The following is a 21597-nucleotide window of genomic DNA, read 5'->3' on the forward strand; positions in this document are numbered from 1 at the left end:
CCAATTACGTTCCACCTCTTTACTGTGTGAACTCACAGCTCTATGGCTGTGGTTATAGCAGCTGAAAAGATCATGAAATGTTGCTCAGTATTAAGTAAACTCAAATTTTCATTGAGAACAGAGAAACTTTCCACTTTCAGCAGATGAATGTGGAAACAGCCTTCAAGTGTCAAACTCTGCACATACATCATTCTGCACAGCGAAGCTCAAACATCCAACTGTAGGAACAAGATGAAAAACACATTTTTGACTGGAGGGGGGCTTTAAGTTACTGTGACTACTTAAAAAATGACAGCAATGAAAGCCAAAATTCTAATATGTAAGAAAATGAGATACATTCAGGCTGCTAGCTGCTGATGCTAGCTCTTGTTGAGGTGCCTTCTGGTGTACATTCTCTTCATTATACTTATGCATACAGTATATTAAGTTTTTTTTTCCTGAAGTCATAGTAGTAGTTGGAGTTTTGTTTTTCCACATAAGCTATAATAATGGCATTAATCCATAACACCTCTTAACTCTTGGTGTCACTCAATGGTACTTGTTAAAACATTTGTAATTTCTATTGACCCTTCCCCATTGATCTCTCTATCTGTTTATACACACACACCTAATCAATTGGAACCTGGCTCTAACTGATCCCTATCACTCTCAATTACACCAATCGGAGTTCGGTCTGCTGATACTGTACCCTCCGGCCTCTAAATATGTGGACTCTGCGTCATGTTAACTGGTAACGGATCCTCTGGTGGGCGGACAGGCTGGAATCAATAAACGCAGAGAGGATCCCAGTGCAGCAGCGGCTCACAGCAGAGAGCGGGCAGGTCATGTCGCCGCAGGCGAACAGACAGTGAATCTACTGGGAAAGACATATCTCAGCACCAAACAATAATGCACTATACTATCCTTTTCTGCGTGACTTCTTAATCCTGTGCTTGTCATTGCTATTGGCGAGGAACCATTTCTCTGTAACCAAGTGATTTAACCTCTCGAGATCCCTGAAGTCATGGAAAATATATCTAAAGTTACTGTAAAAGGAACATAAAGCAATTTCAGGGAATAAAAATGCACAGACTATACAGTATATTATGGTGTGGAATAATACATTATTTAAGTTTACATAACTTCCCATCTGAAGAACTGTTCTTCACAAGAACATGTCATTAGTATTGAAATTACAGCTTTAAAAGGCTTAGGAATCCTCTCTGTCAGGGTGACTGTTGGAAAGGCATCCTCTTAACACAGGTATCCATAAAGGGAGGCTTTCACTTAAAAAAAAACGTAATCAGCAGTGAGTGCTGAAAGGTCAGAGTGGCAGTTCATGCATAGATAGTTCAAGGAAGCCAGCATTCCACAACAAATAGTTGTTGATCTGGATTTCCAATTCAGCTTTGAATGGCAACCAAGCAGTGGCGTATCCTATACATTTTGACTGGGGTGGCCAAGATGGGACACAGAGCTAGTGTGGGGTGGCCATGGCATAGTGAACCTTAAAGAATGGCAGGTGATCAAAATGTGTAACTACAGATTTTCAATGCATTGCATTGCTTCAACCTACGCACAGATAAATCATAACTGAATTCCAAAACTCATGTTAGCTTCCATTGTAATGTTTGTACTCAAGGCCAGGTCGATGTTTTTACATTAAACTAAATCCACCCACAACAACTAAAATTAACATTATAACCTAGAACAGCACTAACCTGCAGCTTCCATTCTATTCAGTTTTCTATTTCATGTACATTACATTTTCCAATTCCACCTATCACAGTTTCTGGGAGGCAGTGGTTAGTTAAACATGTCTATTTTCAGTCAGTAATTATGATATGTATTCTTGTATGCATGTATTTCTTTGCACAATGGAGGGGTGGGGGTAATGTGTATGTGATAAATAAAACTTGAGTTGAGTTGGTCAGAATAGGCTACACATTTTCTGAGAGCTGTTTCTTGTAGTGGAGTAAATATTTTATTTGTTACAGGTTCAGTATGAAGCTCTGGGTCCAAACTAGTGCAACACATTTATTTACAGGGATCACCTGTGCAAAACGTATTTAAAACAGTTGTCAGCAATATTATTCAACTCAGCTTGCATCAGCTCTACTATCTCTGAACTGTGAACTTCATTGTAATAGCTTCAGCTTACAGTCCTGCTTTAAACTTCTCAATGGACTTCACTTACTTTAAACATCCCATACACAACGCTACAAACATCTACATGTGTAAACTGCACCTGAACATTTTCTACACAATACAGGAACAATATGGAGCATACACAACCATAAACATTTTCTCATCTGCAGGAGTAAAACTCTCTTATGTTCCATAGACTGCTCTTACTCAGTTTAACTAATTGAAAACATCACACCTTTAATTCTCTTTACTGAATGATAGGCAGTCTAACAATGGCTGGGAAATACAATAAACCCAGCTCTCTACAGGCTCACAGGTTTAACTTGGTTGCCTGTATTCTAGCAATAATCTCACTCTTATGCACTCTAAACACAATTAACATGACCTATATGACACAGTAAAATTCAATTAAACAAAACTGAACAAACTACTGCGGTGGGTGTACATAAACTAAATTTTTCACGGACTTTGTTGTATCAAAATGGCCAACACATTAGACTGTGAATTACACATACTAAACGCTAATGCTAATATTAGCCTGCAAAACACCAATGTTTCTAATGTGCATATTCATATTTTGAATACTCCTGTTATCTAGCCGCTAATGTAGTTAGCTGACTGGCTAATGTTAGCTGCTATCGCTAGCTAAACTACATTGGAAAGCACTAGCTAACGTTTGCCTGCTAGGTTAGCTAGCTTTAATCAGTGTCAACCACGAGGTTTCAGCTCAACTTTCATACGATGATGTCATAAATGACTTTGCAATAAGCAAGGCCAGGAAAGCAAAATTGTAACCTCGCCTAGGGCACCAAATGTGCCAGGGCTGGCCCTGATCACTCGAGAGGAAAATGGCTTTCTCTGCAATGATGGCATAAGGACTGTGTGTCATATTTAATGCCTGTCATTTTCTGACATGTAGGTCCGTCCGCAGAGATGTTGTGCGTAATAGCCAGAGGCATAATGGTTATGGTAGGAGTGGGGTTAATAAAAAAATAAGTAAGAAGGGCTGGAACTGGAGTGAGCAGGAAAGCCTGCTCTCTGTGCCCCCATCTGAGCTGTTGGGTTTTTCAAACTGCTCTCTGATCCTCTCTGGCTGCATCATGCACACATTCATCCTGAAAAATAGAGCTGCATCTGTCACATTGTCATCCTCCTCCATCTGAATTACCTACTTCAAATATTTAAAACAGGGAGGGGAAAGAAAAAAAAAAAAAGGTTTGGATGAAAAAGTCTCGCCTGCCCATTACTCCAAACCCCACTAGTAATCGGCAGAGGTGTTGTCACGGAAACCGGCAGCCACTTTTAACAATCAAACATGCGTGACAGTTCATTTTCGCTTCTGGATTAGAAGTGTGAGCGCCGACGTGCGAACAGACATCAATTGGATGGCAAAGACACAGACATTTCACGACTAGAGGCACAGTGGAAAGAATTAGCAACTACTAATAAGATCAGTGGGCGGCAGCTGTTCACTCACCATCTTCAACATCTGCTTATCATTTCAAACAATTAAGGAATTTAAAATTCAGATGCAGCAATTCGGCAGCGCCACATAACAAAATATTTACATACTGGAGTTGCAGACATGGAAATCACATATCGATCCATCATTTCTTCCTCTGCCTGTCATCTCTCCCTGCATACTGAAGATATCCTGCTTCTTTAATATGCACTTCAATATAATGTTCATGCAAATCATGTTAAATATTCAATTCCACTCAGGCTGCCTAAGAGATTCATAAATGTGGGCAATGAAAAATGTTAGCATGGGTCATATTCGGGCCAGCCATTGTGAATTCAAAGGTTAACATCGAAACCATTGTACCAAAGAGATTGACAGACGTGGTTATGTGCAGATATTTCCATATTGCATAAAGGGTTATGGTCATGTCTAGTCTCTTGGAGGCATAAAGTACTGTACATGAATACACCTATATTCATACCTCCAGCATGGTGAATATGCACCATACATGTGCGTGACCGTGATTGAGGATTATAGCGAGAGACCAACCAGTAAAGTTAAATATATGGTGTGATTGCCAAGCCGTGACCTGTGTGAGAAATAAATTACAATGCTGACAGAACATCACATCCTCTTAGCCTGGGGAGAAGCTGTAAGACGAGGTCCTCTGTGACACCATTTCTTTGCGGATTGTTAAATGCCACTATTTGATCTTTTCCATTTATGAGTCATATTTTTTTCCGCTGCCCCTGAGCACTATGCTGTGCTAAGCTACATACGACGGGCCAGTGAAACACTGAAACAACAAGCGACCTCCACCATCGCATTATAGTTTCCAGTGAATCTCCAAAGCAGAGTCTGAAGTTGTCTGACCTGTCATGTTGATGACTGATTTTAGCAACAAAAAAAAAGAAATTGCATTGATTCACTCTTTTTTCCTTCGTCTTTATTCCTCCTGATGACAGACTCATAGTCTCTCTTCCTCTCCCTTTCACACATTCGCAGGCTGCCACCAACACAACATACATAAAGACAGTGGGAGATGTCGAACACAGAGCAAAGATTAGAGCTATCTGTTGGAACATTTTATGTGTTCACTCTTTGACTTGTCTTTTTGTTTGGCGAAGGCTGCTCTCCCGCTGTGCCTGCCCTACGTTGGCTTCTCTTTTCTGTTCCAGATGTACTCTCCACTTCAAATAGCATGGCGTATTCAATTTGACGAGCCCCGAGCTGACAGCCTGATCGAGCCTGGTTCTTACCATTCTGCATCTCTTTCTTTTTCTTTTATTTCCCCCTGCGTCTGGAGAGCTCCTCCCCAGAGAGCAGCACAACACCTCCTGTCACCTCACCTTCCAGTGCCCGCCGCCTCTCTCTGCCACTCTCACCTGTGGTACAACACTGCCCCCAAAGGTATGTTTGGGCTTTGCAGCATCTTTTCACTGGTTGGTTGAGGAGCAGACTGATTTATTAACTGCGCAATTTCGCTTTTGAGGGTTGGTGTCATACATGATAATCTCAGTTAAAGGAATGTTTTTATTCATGGTGTTGTAAACTAACGTTTGAAGTAGGGTCGGTGGCATCCTTGTAAAACTCTGTTGTCATAAATGAGTTCTTTCATTCATGCGGAGAACCTAATATGTGTAAAAGCAACATGTCCACAACCTCCAAAGAACAAATCCTTCTCAGCGGACCAGCTGCACACAGTTATTTGATGGATTCCTCTGCATGCACAGTGTAATTTATGAAATTTACCATTATGAAAACCGATATAGTACATGCTGAATACCAAACAGCCTTACCCGGCTTACTTTTTCAATTTGTCATATTTGGTAAGAAACACATTTTTCATTTTTGGCTCTGCATTTATTACTTCGGCTGTGAAATTAAACAGTGACTAAGAGGTGTAAATGTACATCATCAGCCTGACATTGCAGACATTTGTGAGGCGTTCCATATCCTCCTATTATCCTTCAGGTGAGAGACTTAGCTATTCATATTCAGTGTGTTAGTGTTATGTTTGAACAGTATAGCCTTTTGAGCTTCATGGGCCAGTAATCTATTTTTTGTATTGCTTGAGATTGTCTTTCCCATATGACAACCAGCAGTCTGAGGACACATACAGAGTTTTGGTGTCATGTAGGCCTGGCAGAATCAGATTAAACTCTTCACCCCTTGAACTGAGACTTGCACAGGTGTAACTAATAACACTAACGATTGCTCTGCTCCATTTAAATGCCCCAATAAGCCTCACCAGTGAGCCAAAATGCAGCAGGACCCTGGAACTAGCACACTCAAATGGAAAGCAGCCATCATTAAAATTATTAATTACACCTGCGTGTTTCCTGCTGTGACACGTCAGCTGTGAAAGCAAATGCTCTGGCTCATGCTCTTTCATGAGTGGCTGATGTTACTGACATTTTATCATCTTATGTAACATTAACCTGAAGAATTTAGACTGGAAATGTCTTTACTGTGTGATATGGACCACACAGTTGACTGTAATAAGGTCTGCGTTGTGGGCATTGCCTGAGCAATTTCTGTCTTCAATGCCCCTGAAATCTATAGAGAAGTGAATGTTTGCTGAAGTCTTTGAATCCTAAATTGAGGCTTTACAGCCAGAGGATGCTTATTCTGTGGTGGTTTGAGAATTAGGCCCGGTTTGACTGGAACAATTGAGTCAGCCAGGTGCTCCATACTGGGCTGCAATAAGCTCAGTGTAGTGCTCAGCTCACTTCTCATGGGAATATACTGAAACATTAAAAAAAAAAAAAGGCATGGGGAGAGGTCTTAGAAAACACTATGGTCTGGTGATTTGTGTGGCTGTAGATATCACTGTTCTCTAATAAAAAGAATAAATGGCCTAATGAGGATTTTCTTTACCACTCCAATGACTATTGGTTAAAGAAAATGAGTGTATCATGCACAAAACATCCAGTAATTGTCAATACTTAGAGCTGCTTACATCATAGCTTCTTAGTCGCTGCATAATTTCACAGAAAGTGTAAACAGTTCTTCCTTTACTGTTGCTCCCTTTTTTCAATTAATCTTTCTATTTGTTCTTTCTGTCTCTGGCTGCTGCACTTTTTTTTTTCTTCTTTTTCGCCATCACTCAGTCAACACCGATCCCACTCAGTGGAAATTGAGGGGGAACATGAATGAGCCGTGTGTTTGCTCACAGTCCTTTTGAGGAACCTTACAGCGAGAAGTGCCTCAATTGAAAGCAGGTAAACCCAGAGGAATGTTTCCATGCCAACAGTGCGCCGTAACATTTTCAATTCACTTATTTTCCCTATAATCTAGGAGATGGATTGGAGACCTCAGCAATGTGCCTGGCAGTCAGTCAGGGCTGCACTGGGACTTTGGTTCCCAAACCATCACAGGAGAGCTCCCTTCTGATTTGTTTTGTTCAGGTTTGCTTTCACTGTTAAGACATGGTTGTTACCGCAAAGTGTGCAGACCATAATATATGTATAAGGGAGCATGTACTGTACAAGCTTCACTTACTGTACATACATGTGTGCTCAGAGTCTTCCACAACCACAAACAATTGATTTTCCCCACATGTACATCATCACTGCAGCATATTTGTCACTTAGGGATGATAAAATGGGAGCACGCAGCTTACTACCACTCCCACCAAACTGTCTACTCTCAGAGTAGCAGCACACTTCCTCACAGTGCACATTAACACAGGCATTGACAGCTGATGGAGAAGCAGTGGCCTCATCGTGTCGCTGAAGTGAAGAGGAATGAACAGCGTTGTTTACAAGATGTCAATAAATGTTTTGAGTTATTGATAGTTTTTTTTGCACTCTCTGAAAGTCTGCATTTTAGCTTTCTGAGTGGTTAAACCCTTATCTGTATTTGAATATCTCACAGCAGCACTATATTTTTTTTATCATACTAGCAATGAAAGATGTTATCGCACAACTCTGGAGCTTTACTGAGTTTTTGGGTTTTACACATGTACTGTATAGTGGAGTCTAAGGATGTTTTCAGACCTGCAACCTGTCTGATCCATTTTCACCCTAGGTGGGATTCATTTGGGCAGGTCTGAATACAGCAATTATACTTGGGTGCGGACCAAAACAACCGCTCCAAGACCCTTTGAGGAAGTGGTCTCGGTGTGGTTCTCTTTTGGCTTGTAGTGATGCATATTGGCTCGCTTGAATGTTTGTATGAAAAGAAACTGAAACAGTGGGGAAACACATCAAATTTGCCAACTCATCCACTGATTCAACCTAGAGAGAACAGCCAATAGGTTTGCTCTCATTAAAGCCATTTCCAGCAGCAGGCAGCTGTTTTCAGTAGACAAAATGTAGGCTTAAAACTAGCAACCAGCTAGTGAAGAAACTATGGGCAGCTAAAGACCTTGGTATATTTTAGAGCATAAGTCAAAAGGAGAGTCAATATAAAACTTACATTTGCCAAGCAGCCAGAAACAGAACTCAAAATGAATGCTAATGTTGTTCCGTGTCTACTGGATGTGTAAATATTCGTATTTGAGAACAGATTTGCCATAGTAACTTTTTAAGGCAATAAGACAGGTTGTCTTTGAGCTTGCTTTGGAATTCTTCTGCACCCAAGTTGCCACAAATCAATTAATGCTGCTTTAAGATATAAAAAAAGATGACTGAGAAAAAGAAGGAGAGTACAAACGTCTCATGGCGAGCAGGGTAAAATGGTCAGAAGATCCTTCAGGATGTGCATTTCACCTACAAACAGATCTGACCACCCAGAGGTATTGAACAAGAGGCTCAGACTGGATTGAAAAGACATCTCAACATGGCCTATCAGGCGGTTGTCTCAGCAGCGATGTGCTGAGGAGGCAGCATAACAAAAGCATTAACGCACTGCTGATAAAATGGAACTGAACTGAACATCAAAGACAACACCTTCCACCCACCTCCGTAGAGGACTGATGCAACACGGAGCACTTCTGTGTTCAGCTTCCTCCGTCCTCACAGCCTCAACCTCTACCGACCTGTGAAAAGCAGTGTTCCTGCACATACGGTTCACACAAGGTGTCTTTTATGCATAATGAGTTTCTTATACAATACATACACATTTTATGCACAATGCACATGAGCTTTGCAGATTTTTCTGTACATAGTGTGCATCCATGTGAAGGTCTTAATGGGACAATGATGCCCGTAATCAACTCCTGGCATTGTGTATTTGATAATGTGTTAGGTTTAAGGTCTGCACAGTTAATTACTTCATTTGAGTGTATGTATATGTTGCTGCTGACATTGGTTGAGGTTTTGAATGCACATTGGATTTTCTGTGCCATGAGGTTCAACTTCTGCAATTTTGCACACTGCCCTTCTCTTTTTATACATTTTGTTATTCTATACATGTTCTAGTACTAAAACTGTATGTTGTGCGTGTTCATATAACCTTCATTTTGCTATGATCTTTTTTTTTTTTTTTTTCCCACATTTCAGGTTCCCCAGTGAAATCATTACAGTTTCATCTTAATCCTGCTGAGCACAAAGAGATCTGTTATTTATGATAAACAGAATTTCACCAAACATGATTTATTTGTTGTCTCGGATAGACAAAATAGGACCAATCCCAAAACCTCCGGCTATATCATCAAAGTGTGAGGTGTGATCTAAATACACACTGTAGATTCAGAATGAATCAATTTGAAAGTGTTTTTTTTTTTCTTTTCTTAAATACAAGTAAAAGAGTGTCTACCTGACTAAAATATTTCCTGTGTTCTCTCAACCTGTCTGGAAGAGCTCATTTTCATCAACTTGCCTAAAACCTCACATTAACCGTGCAGTTGGGAGACCAGCAAGACGTTAAATTAAGCTTCTATAACTGAGACGGTGCAAAAGGTCTGGTTGCCTCACATATGCTGAATGCTGAAGAATATCTGAATGCATGCAGCATTGTTAAGTGCTATTTAGTGTTTTTATTGTCACTGGCCTTGAATCAAGAATGTGAAGTGTTGCTGCCATCTAGTGCTTTAAATTTAACCCTGTTTAAAAGACAGAGGACAAAAAAAAAAAAAAAAAATTACTTTAGTAAATCCTGGCCAGTATGGATCTGCATACAAACCCACACACCAAGGTGACTGGCTGCTGCTTGTGCTGATCTTTTTCAATTTCCAAAGTTTGGTAGCCAAAGTCACAAAGCACTAAGCAATTAGCCACGCTACAGGGGACTCATTGGATTGTGTTAAGTTTTGAACAGGACCAGCATCACAGCATGTTGCCAATTCTTGGATGTGAGAGGGGCACGCCTTTTCATGTGAATGCTTGCTGACTTAGAAATTAACGTTGGCAGCTGCAAAGGGACATCGGTTGCTCTTTATGGCAGTGCCATTTATTAAGATGTACTGCTACAAGGAATAATTGCAATACTTGTTTTCTTGCTAAGTATATCTGATATGTCCCTTTAAAGTTTGTTGGTGATGAAATGCAACCACATAATCACAAAATACATCCTAACGAGTAAGTTTCCATTTTAAATAGTTTGCCTCAATGCGGTAGTTTGTCATCAGACAGGTGTGGCTGATGTGTCTGAAAGCTGCTCTCCTACAGTGTTTCATCAGCTTTTCTATTTGTTTTCCTGACATCACTCATTAAATGGATGCCTGCATCTTTTACCTGAATAGTGCTGGAACCATATTTCTACTGGCAACAAAACTGAATCATGAGAAACAAAAAAACCCCACTTGACAGCTGTGCAATAAATTCCATCATTTGAATAAGTTTTGATTGAGACTGCATTCATTTTGTCATTATGCAAACACTTTTAGACACTGTACAGGACTGACAAGTGTCTTATATGTTGTACACACTTACATTCATAAGGAAGTGAACATATTACAATATGTAATTCAAGAGTGACACCACAAGCTACAGCCTGATCTAATTTCAGCTGAACATTTTAACAGCCAGATGTGTATTTAATGCAGGACTTGTGTTGGATTTAAGGGATTTGTATTATTCAGAATGATTTCAAAGAAGGCAGGAGCCACAGTGTATACCTTCAAAATGATCAAATTAAGTGACACCACCAAATGATAATAGTGGTAGTCCATATTTAAAACTGCAAATGCCCTACACCTGATAAATTTCCACATCATTCCACATATGAGACATTGCGAAAATATTGTCAACCATGCAGCAGTACAAGTATTATCATTTGGCCATGTACATTATAAATATATTCCCATATAACTCAAGGGTTGTACCCAGAGATGAAAAATCTGCACATCATTTCTCAAACAAAAATATAAGGCCACCCTTGTTCACAAATATTGCTTTAGTTAACAGATTGTACTTATTCTATTAAGATAACAAATTTAGTGTTTTGTATAGTTTAAAAGACAACTTTACTTCATGTTTACATTGTTTTACACTTCATAGTTTCCATTCCTGATCTTCCCTGTATATTACTAACTAAATCTATCCTGTATAATGTGTCAAAAACAGTGCATGAAATAAACACACCATACTTTTAGCTTGGAAAAAAAAAACATTTATTAGCAGTGCTGAATTATCCCATCTTGGTTGGCCTTCCAGATGTCACGTTGACCCAATATGAGGATATGTCGGCACAAGACCTCTAGTCCAGCTGTATGAAAAGGAAATAATCAAGGTATTAGTTAAGTGAATATATTTGTTGTCAACATCATTGTTCAAATCCACAACCATTCGCTATGATGGCTTGAACAGAGCATGGATGCTGAATCCCAGACATTTTCTTCGAGATGTAACATTTACTAAATTAATTCTTAGATTAACTTAAAAAAATGACAGTTGCTGTGAAAGAAAATTACAACTTGGATCGACTCAATTAGCAAAAATACTATAATTGTGTTCAGGCACTTCACCTGTAGTTCAGTAACAAAGACACTGTTGACTTTCAACACCTATAGACAGCAGAAATTTGAATTCACCACCACGGAAATGAGATGAAAATGAGAAGTAGTACTTGCCTTGACAAAACCGATGTCTTTAGCGTACTGCCTGAAGCACTGGCGGCACATGTTGAGCCCGTATTTACGGATCAGACCATGTCTGTTCGAGCATACCCGGCTGGACAAAGAAGAGGAAAACAAGTAGTTAGTCTAGTATGAACGTGGAAAAATGAAATATGAGTGAAAAGTACACAGGCACACAGGCTAAGCCGGTTTTAAGAACGTCATTCATCTGTGCATCACGGTTAGCTTAAGATGAACCGACAACTTCTATAGCAGCAAAAACATTACAGTTGCTGTTACAGCCCAACAAAGTGTACTCTGACCAACTCCAGAAATCGCTATGAACATGTAATCAGCTTCTTGGACATTCAGCGTGAGTAGTTTGGTTTTAAAAACAATGTGCAGCTAAATTTGAGCTAGCGCTAACAGTTAGCAAGGCGCATCCTTCGCCGCCATATTAGCTCGGGATCAGTTTCCATGCGGTGCACGTTTGGTGATAAATTATCAAGTACGAGAAGCCGCAAAATCCTCCAAACGGACCCGCTTTAGCACATATATTGATAAATGTTGCATTAAGGGCAGAACTGACCAGGATCGGGATCCCTGTCCGAATTTTCTGGGGTGACTCCAATAGAGCTGCTGGTGGCCCATCTTGTCTCTTTCGCTCGAGCGTCGGAAAGGAAGAAAGGTGGGCGCGCGTGCGCAAATGAAGCCCTCAGACGCTGTCTTCCGGCTGTGCAGTCTGCATTTGGCGCCCTCTGGTGAAAACACTGCAGCATGTAGAGGCACAGCCTCCAGGCGGCGTCATACAGGAAGAGTCCTGTCACTGATGAGTAAAGGCATTTATGTTGACATATGGCGAATTAGTGTAATGTGGGACACATAAGCTCGAATGCATCTATCTCTTTTCCTACCAAATGCTAATGATTAAGACTGCTGTCATGTAAATCACATGACTCCATCCATGTGATGCTATAGTTTGGAGCAGGGCAATCTTCTTCAGTGTTACCAATTGTCATCAGATTGTGTTTATGATATATTCATGCCTCAAAATAAGCTTTAATATGGTGAAAACATGTTTCGTATTTTTTATTTTAGTCAATTTTTCATTGTCCCACTTTAGAAAATGTATTTTGAAATGTGGGACAGCATGGTTTTAGTAATTTGGAACAATCATATATGGTGTTAAATTGATGAAATATGCATTTAAGTACATTAAATATGCAATGCCAATAGTTATTCAGGTTTTGCAATGCTTAATTTTAATTTATTTTTTGGCAGGTTGCAAATTATATTATTACTGATATTTATACATAATATAATACATTACTATACTATCTGTAACAACAAAAACATTGTAATTACTGAAATGACCAAATGCACTTTGGCCTTGAATGTTTTTATTGTATGAATTAAGAGATACAATTCAGCCTAGGCTTTTCAGCCTCCAAGCGAGTGTCCCAGATTTCAGCCTGAACTGTCCCACATTAGGAAATGCATATAAGCTGGTACAATTTGGCACAAGGAACACTTTTATATCTGCCATTTTTTCTCAGAGTGTAATATTTGCATTCTCTTTCCTGATATGATTAGAAAACTCCTTGGGGATTTCAGAATGCTATTGGGTGTGGATATAATGTACTGGCTTCATATCGAAATATATCAATGAAGTGCCATTTGCAGAAATTGTCCCACATTAGTCTTTTCCACCCTAAATGTATTTATGTTACCACCAAATGTTATTTGAATGAAGGAAATGCATTTTAAGGGGAGGAACAACAATCTGAAAATGACCAAAAATGATTTCTATCAAGAATGTTGGCCTAAGTTCTGCACACAAGTTTTGTTTTTACCAAAAAAGAGATAATATTTTCTTAAACAGTCTAAATTTTTACATTTGTTACAATCTAAAGATTACAATCTTTAGAAATATACACAAGTAATGTCTATACATGTTAAACCATTTCTGTGCACTGTAAACAGGATGCAAATAGTGCAAAGAAGCGAAGAGTGCAAGGAGTGCTGAAATAAATATTGAATTCCTTTATGTACATATAGTAGGTGGTTATGTACAGTAGCCTGTACGCAAATATACAGTAATGAAAGAAATTATTACACATTTTGTATTTTAAACCTATATAAAAATGTGCATAATTTGCAGTGGTCGTGCAGTGGTATGTTTTAGAATATAAACTTTATCCTCTGCCTATAATTAAATCACACACACACACACACACACACACACACACACACACACACACACTAGATTTTCTATTTAAATGTAAAGCCTTATTATGAACTTCTACTTAAAGCTATAGTAAACCCATCTCTGCCTATCATGAGCCAGAGGAGGGCTCACAACATCAGCAGGGATATTTAAGGTGTCTCGGGTGCCCCCCGCTGGACCGGTGCATTGTGGGACAGCGGCAGGCAGCGGTTCCGTATTTGGGTTTTTTTTTTTTAAACTGATAGTTGTCTCCATGCAGCCCGCTGGAAGGTATGGAGGAAAACGGGACGCCACCGTACTGATATCTCTCACCGAGAAGACTGCACGGCTGCTCCGGTTTTAGGTAACTGCTGCTAATATGGTTGCTCTGCTTCGCAATGGACGCTGTTGTTGACGAGGTTTTTTTTGGTCTGCTTGTAAGTTGCTAGCCGAGCCGTTGCTAACTTACTGTTAGCATGTTACGGATGCTCGCTGTCATAAAAAAAAAACAAGCGAAGCCGCGACGCCAACTGTTGTTTCCAGTCGCTACGGGAGCATTTTTTAATTATTATCACTCGGCGAAATAACAGTAAAATTATCTCATGTTAAAATCTGTTAAAGCTGTCGCTGGCTCCGTGTGGCTGACAGCGGCCAGTTCAGGACAGAAAAAAAACTAACAATGGTTAAGCTTCGAGGGAAACTGTGTGTTTTTTACACGAGCAGTGAAACATAAGAGACACATTAGCAGAAAAAGCTGCGTCTTGATTTAGTAAAAAATGCAGGGTTTTTAAGTACTTTGAGCTGCAGAGCAAACGTCTCACTTGATCTGGCACCTGATTTGGTGTGGAAACGATTCAACAAGAAAAAAGCCATATAGGGACATGCACAATGAAAACGTATTAGATATGAAACTGTGGGTTGCACAGCTGTGTCATCTAATCGATTATGAACGACTACAACTCAAATACTTTCACCTCAAAGTACTTTGTTGAGTTTTGTATTGATTTTACCTGGAGACTCTTTGACTGAATGGTCACTAATTTGATAATAAACAGATATAACCAGCAGCTATGACCAGACAGGGCCAATCATTACAGTTAAGATTTATACAGAAGAATATAAAGCATAGATCAATAATCAACAATGACAATATAACTTAAGCAGCAGTCCAGAGTGAGGCATGTATACAACCATGTTTGTGTCTATTCCTGATATGTGAAATGATATTGTTGTTATTTTTGTACATGCACTTCCTTTGGGGATGGACGATCTATTATTTATACAGTTTAAGCAGAATCATATCATGATGATCTAAATATGGCAAATTTCTGCTGTCCAAATGAATGATTATGAGCAGGCTGCGGTTAATTAATTCATCTTCATCTCACAGTGTTCATCAGTGAATAGAGGGTGCTCAGTTGTCATGCAGTTAGTTCAGTTGATCATCATGTGACCTACATAATGCATGGGCCTCTGTCAAAAGCTAATAAGTGGACCTTAAGTTAAGCTACTATTCCTGAGGTCAAGAATGAATTTTCGCACTTGTGTTTTAAGTTTTTGTTTTGTATGTTTGAAGAGTTTTGTCTCATGAACACGGCTCATTGGCTTGAACATCAGTTTGATTTGATTTAGTGTATATTTTCCACATTGTGATATACCGCGTGTTAATATCGGAAAATATCCTTGAAATTGTGATAGTTACTTCTCTCCTGCCATGATGCACCTAACTTTATGTATTGATTTATTTTTCATTCAGGCAGTTCATGCACACTGCTACCCTGCTGCCTCCCAGCGACCGTCATGCCTTACGGACTATTCATCTGCCACCAATGACATTCCAGCGGGATCCATGTTTACAACAACAGTTCATTGTGCCAACAATTAGCCTCATTGCAGCTTCTTTTTAATCAAGCTTGCTCGCTGCGCAAAGCACACCATCACAATCTCAAAAAACCTGCTCTTTCATTTTCTCTACAATCAACTTCTCTCCCTTCGCAAGAGGCTGACCCCCTATCATGAGATTCCGAATCTACAAGAGGAAGGTGGTGATACTGACTCTGGTGGTTGTCATCTGTGGCTTAGCTTTCTGGAGCAGTGGAAGGCAGAAGAAAAACGACAGTGGAGCGTTCCCCAAGGAAGTGGAGACGGCGCGGAGAAGCAGCAGCAGCATTAGCAGCAGCAGTAGTAGCATCAATAACAATATCCAGGTGCAAGCCACACCTGCTGTTAGCCGGGCACCTGCTCCACCCCCAGTTATCATACAAGCAAATGAAACACACCCCGAAAAACTAAAGGATAAAGAGAAAATACCCAAACCAGATGTAGACAACACTACTTTAGTCTACCGTGGTATTGTCTTCCAGCTTAACTTCGACCAGACGATAAGAAATGAGGAGAAGTTTAAGACAGCGCGACAGAAAGATGATCTGGTTGTTGTAGTTCAGGTCCACAACCGACCGGACTACCTTAAGCTGTTAGTGGACAGTTTGCGGAAGGCTAGAGGTGTGGAAAGCATACTGCTGATATTCAGCCATGACTACTGGTCTCCTGAGATAAATAAAGTGGTGGCCTCTGTTGACTTCTGTCAGGTCCTTCAGATTTTCTTCCCTTTCAGCATCCAGCTGTACCCCCAGGAGTTCCCCGGAAACGACCCCAGAGACTGCCCCAGAGACATTCCCAAAAAAGACGCCTTAAAGCTGGGATGCATCAACGCAGAATACCCTGACTCATTCGGCCACTACCGTGAGGCCAAGTTCTCCCAGACCAAGCACCACTGGTGGTGGAAGTTGCACTTTGTATGGGACAGAGTTCGGGTTCTGAAGGACCATAAGGGTCTGGTCCTGCTGATCGAGGAGGACCACTTTATGTCTCCGGACTTTATCCATCTCTTAAAGCTGATGTCGGCTCTCAAAAGGGAGCAGTGCACTGACTGCGACATCCTCTCGCTTGGGAGCTACAGCCACATCGGCTACTCCAGCAAAGCAAACAAGGTGGAGGTAAAAGCCTGGAAGTCCACTGAGCACAACATGGGGATGGCTCTGAGTCGAGAAACGTACCAGAAGCTCATCCAATGCACCGACACGTTCTGCACTTACGACGACTACAACTGGGACTGGTCCTTACAGCACCTGACCGTGTCCTGCCTGCCCTCTTACTGGAAGGTCATGGTGAGTGAGGCACCACGGATTTTCCACGCCGGGGACTGTGGCATGCACCACAAGAAGGCTTCTTGCATGCCGATAAGCCAGAAAACTAAAATAGAAAACATCCTGCAGAGCAGTGGGAACCAGCTGTTCCCAAAGAACCTCCTGATAGCTAAGAGACTGCCAGCCAACGGGGCCGGAGGTGTGGCCCCACACGTGAAAAATGGAGGCTGGGGAGATATCAGGGACCATGAACTCTGCAAGAGTTATGTTCGATTACAGTGACCTTAATTGCTACTATTATATATTATTGTCTCTTTTGCATCCTCTATAAAGAAAAAAGCCTTTTAAAAGTAAGTCTTTATGGACTATTCTTCATATTGCCTGTTTTATTGGACTGTTCCAAATAAAGACGAATGTTGGATTTTTGGCTTCTTTAACACAAATATGTCTTTACATTGAATTATTTAAGTGATTCCTGGCAAGTCTATATTTTGTTTTGTAAGTTGTAATTAACAAGAATATACTAAATAATATATTGTTGTGTCTTCTCTCACAAGGCTCAGATTAAAATTTATCTGGTGTCTTTAAGTTGCCAAAAATATAGAACATCTCTAAATAGTGGTAAATTGGGAAGAGCTGGCAAGTTATCTTTGGGGCAGTCAAATCTGGTGAATATGTGGACTTAGCATTCCCACTGTGCATGCATAATTAATTTGAAGATATTTATATCACACAAATTTGCTGAGATCAAAGGAGATCCTTCGAGACACCTTGTTCCATTTAAATAATCTCTCACTTAGTTCATCTTCAACAGGTTTCTAGAACACACTGAGATGTCTCATTAATACTGTGACTGCAGAAACGATGTCACTTAAGGTACACGGCATCGGTAAACCTATGGCCAGTGCAGGGTGCTCGTTTTATTTTGCTGCAGTGCATTACTGTCCAGCTTAACACACTGTGTAGAATATGGTGATTCAGGCCACCGTATCTTTGCGCAGAGATTTTGATTTCACAGATAAATGCACACAATGCACCCGGAGAAATCCCAAGACACTGATACAACTTTCTCATTGCTGTTGTTGCTATTGAAGATGCATTTACATTTTAAGTGCTTAGACCACAGCTCAGTATCGATGGTTTCCGCTGAGGACCCAGCTCGGTGGCTTCTCTGAGGCTGCATTGATCACCCCCCCCCCCTCCGGCAATGTTTAACAATCGGTTCTGCACACTGTTCAAAATCTGGAATAACTGCTGCAAACTTATCGCTGACTGGACTCTCTGTACAGTTCATATTAAATACAGACTCTGCTGGAGGCCTTTCAGTGTCCCGGCTTTCAACATAAAATCCCTAAACATTGCATGAATTATATATCAAATGGTTAATGTAAGGCATATATCCTTAGCACGGTTGTTCACTAGGACAACAACACTGATGAGGTCGGACAAAGCTTCCCTTGTGACAAACATCATCTGCTCTAAAAAAAAAGCAAACAAACAAACAAAAAGTCACATTCTCTGGCTTATTTTACTTCCTATGTGTGAACTTTAATACCTAATGCAGTGTGAAGACATTTGACTCTGGGCTGCTGTGCAGAGTTCATGTGACTGGCAAATTGTGCAGCTGCTCCCATGGTGGAGGCCCAATAATTAGGCCTGTACCTCAAGGGAGAGACGGCTTAGAATAGAATTGAGAATAGGAGGAAGTGGCACTGTGCTCCTGATTCTTGGTGACTAATGGTTAACTGATGCCGAGGCCTTTGAAAGTGTACTGTACTGTTTCCTCTGAAAGCTCTCGGTTCAGTTTCATATTTGAGGGCAAGAAATAGAAATGAAACCCACACTTTTAATTTGAACGCTGAAATAAGACAATCAGACCACATAGCAGACAAATAGACTGATGAAACACAAAATTAAATCACAAATAAGACACTTTATCTTAATAAGTTCAGTATAAGATGAAGTGAATGTAAGAACTACTTCTATGTAACAACCGAAGTCATGAGCAGGATGAACAGATAAGCTACTGTCATAATTTAAATGTTATAATTGGAATTGTGATGCGCCTTGAGGTAGCCACAGGCCTTATCATTCCTCCCAATGAATTATTGTTAGAGTAGAAAGTGTTGATTTTTTTTTTCTTCCTCTTCACCTCTTTACCTCTGCTGCGGAATAACATAATTGGAGCATGCATATATTTTTCACATGGTTTAAATCCTGAGGCTTGACTTGACAGTGACTATATGGGTATAAAATTAGTAGATTTGAAATTCTCAGACAATAATACAGTACTTTTAAGAGTGTATGCGTGTCATAATCAGCTCCTGAAGGTTTTGGTATTCCGTATCTAAACATGTGCACAAACAATACCCTACTCCTATGTTTCCTAATTTCCAGAAACACAGTTGGTCATACGCACATCTAAATTATTCACTAGTCGCTGGATGAAAAAAAATAAATCACTTAATCACTGGAATCCAAGCCAATTTACACAAGAGGCTTGGATTCCAGTGTCATTTACAAGTCTTTTTGCAAACTTAATCCTACGCATTCATTTTCTCTGTCCATTATCTTAAACTGTCAGGCTTGCAGCTCTGAGACACTGTATTAATCATTTATAGCCGTTGCACACATTGCTAGGTAAACAGAGCTCTGGGTCAATATATGGAGGCATTCAGACAAGAAGGGAATTGCATCAGATGATGATTAAAGCGAGGGCCTTACAGGAGCAACGGGATTCTCTCTCAATCTATTGAATTCCTATCAAGTGGGACCTATTTTCCCCGAGGGACACAAGATGAATGCCGCTGTTTCCCAAAGCTCTTACAGTATGCTACAGTGTTTTGATAGCTATTCAAGTGACTGGAAACATGAGAGTAGGTTGGACTTGAACGTAATAAACTAATGAAAACAACTTAAGAACATATATATTATAGTCAGTGTGACATGTTTTTTTAAATATAAAACATCTGCTAATCACCAATCCTGACTGATACCTGCTCAGGATTAATACAGCATTGATGTGTGCAGTCCAGAGCTGATCAGACAGTCAGTCAGTCATAGCCCATCAGCTGGTGAGTCACCCCCTGACAGGACGATCAGGCCTCTGCAGCCTGCCGATCACACGTCCAACCCCTTTCCCTCACACTAATACCACAAGCTGCTGGTTTAATGGCTTTGAGTGCTCGTGTTTCTTCTAAAAGTGACTCATAAATTATGGAACTGCGGTTTTATTCCCCACTTGGAATATAAAATATATATGAAGTATTAGAATGTAGTATGTAGAATTTGTAAAAAGAGAGAGACAGACGACAGGATATACATATGCACAATACATACACAATGTTCCCTCCATTTGATCAGGTGATTGGTTTTATCATGTATTAGTCCTTTTAATGGTTATGAAGATGGTAAAGTTTTTCATTTGTCTGAGCAACACTGCCCCCTACTGTGTGACTGTAACCCCAACCTATTGATAATTAGACTACATGTAGTGAATGGCACATGTGGGACTTGGAGTTAATCCAGACCAAGATTTCATATAAATTTAAAAGGGCCTCATAAATTTATAATGTTTTTTCTCCTTTAATAATGAAAATAAGTTCCATTACTTGTTAGTTGCCTAGATCAGTGACAGAGCATGTAAGGCCAGCATACATTTAGAGTACCATAGTACAGTTTTCCATTAAGGATATAAAAATAAACTCTATTGAGATTGAAAGAAGTGATGTTTAATAGCTCTTAATGGCCCTGCAGTGGCACATATTGAATGTTCAGATCTCCTCACAAGACCGTGATGTTGGCTATGAACAGATTTTGCTAGATAAGTCTTTTTCACGGCAGACTTGAAAAGCACAGGTGTTACGAATAATATTAACAATATTAACTCTGTTCTATTCAACAGTCCTATGAAGCCTTGACAGTGTGACAGTGAGTCAGCGTGTACAATACCAGGACCCTGAAACTGAAGCAGCTAAATGGAATTCAGCCATCAATGATTTCATTATTTACACCTTTGCTTTTCCCACTGTGACATGTCAACATGTATTTCATGCAAAAAGCCTGCTGATGGCTCCCTCACTCTCCTTGTTGACACCTAACCCCTTTACTGTTGTATTAAAACACCCAACTCACATATTTTTTTTAAAAGTGTTTTCAGTTATTGTGCCTGATTTGACTTCTTCTCAGGACTGTTTGGGCTTGAATTAAATGTGCCGCCCTGTTTCCTTACACCTACCTGTTCATGGCGGGGAAAATTACACCTTTACCTTTTTAGTACTATATGGATTGTAGTGACCTCATGTATTTACCATCATAGCTCCATCCAACTTCAGCCAGAGTAGAGGTCTAACCCCTTTAATAACTTCTCTAATTCCTATTGACAAAAAAAATCATTGAGTATGTTCATCAGTGTCTTATTTGCCTGGGTTTACACTTGCCAGGACCAGTAAATGATATATATGCACACAGCCTGTATTTCCTACCTATAAAAGCCTGATTTTACCATATTGACAGTCAAATTGTTACTCCTTTGTGTGTGCATGCTGTGGAATATATTTTAGACTGGACTGTAGTCCTGTATTTCTATTCCCATAACTTGTAATGGAGGTGATCATGCCAGGTCATGACCTCAAAGATCAGTGTTCATCTCTTGAGATAATACCAGTTTTGTCAAAAAGATCTATCAGGATATGAAAGAAGCATTTTTGTTCCA

The 21597-nt window shown here is 40.0% G+C and overlaps 2 protein-coding genes and 1 long non-coding RNA gene across 3 annotated transcripts; 2 read left to right on the plus strand and 1 right to left on the minus strand.

The window, feature by feature from the left end:
- Positions 1-1843: 1843 nt before the first annotated feature.
- On the plus strand, positions 1844-7388 carry LOC137169011 (uncharacterized). Its single transcript, XR_010924376.1, has 3 exons — positions 1844-4999; positions 6703-6813; positions 6890-7388. It is a non-coding gene; the product is annotated as an uncharacterized lncRNA (long non-coding RNA).
- A 3682-nt stretch (positions 7389-11070) lies between these two features.
- On the minus strand, positions 11071-12281 carry rps29 (ribosomal protein S29). Its single transcript, XM_067571944.1, has 3 exons — positions 12121-12281; positions 11547-11646; positions 11071-11182 (listed from the first exon to the last, which is right to left on the minus strand). Exons 1-3 carry the CDS (start codon positions 12180-12182, stop codon positions 11174-11176), a joined length of 171 nt encoding a protein of 56 aa, XP_067428045.1. The 5' UTR covers positions 12183-12281; the 3' UTR covers positions 11071-11173.
- Positions 12282-13908: 1627 nt separating this feature from the next.
- Positions 13909-17304, plus strand: mgat2 (alpha-1,6-mannosyl-glycoprotein 2-beta-N-acetylglucosaminyltransferase). Its single transcript, XM_067571943.1, has 2 exons — positions 13909-14101; positions 15494-17304. The coding sequence occupies exon 2, from the start codon at positions 15753-15755 to the stop codon at positions 17163-17165; it is 1413 nt and encodes a 470-aa protein (XP_067428044.1). The 5' UTR covers positions 13909-14101; positions 15494-15752; the 3' UTR covers positions 17166-17304.
- The last annotated feature ends 4293 nt before the right edge of the window (positions 17305-21597 follow it).

Source organism: Thunnus thynnus, chromosome 18, assembly GCF_963924715.1.
Source record: "Thunnus thynnus chromosome 18, fThuThy2.1, whole genome shotgun sequence".
Lineage (NCBI taxonomy): Eukaryota > Metazoa > Chordata > Actinopteri > Scombriformes > Scombridae > Thunnus > Thunnus thynnus.

Bases quoted from the DNA above. Each gene is read 5' to 3' on its own strand.
- rps29 (XM_067571944.1), bottom strand. From the start codon at position 12,182: ATGGGCCACCAGCAGCTCTATTGGAGTCACCCCAGAAAATTCGGACAG. The intron at 11,647-12,120 runs GTCAGTTCTGCC...TTCTTTGTCCAG, and splicing joins GGACAGGGATCCCGATCCTG to CCGGGTATGCTCGAACAGAC.
- mgat2 (XM_067571943.1), top strand. From the start codon at position 15,753: ATGAGATTCCGAATCTACAAGAGGAAGGTGGTGATACTGACTCTGGTG.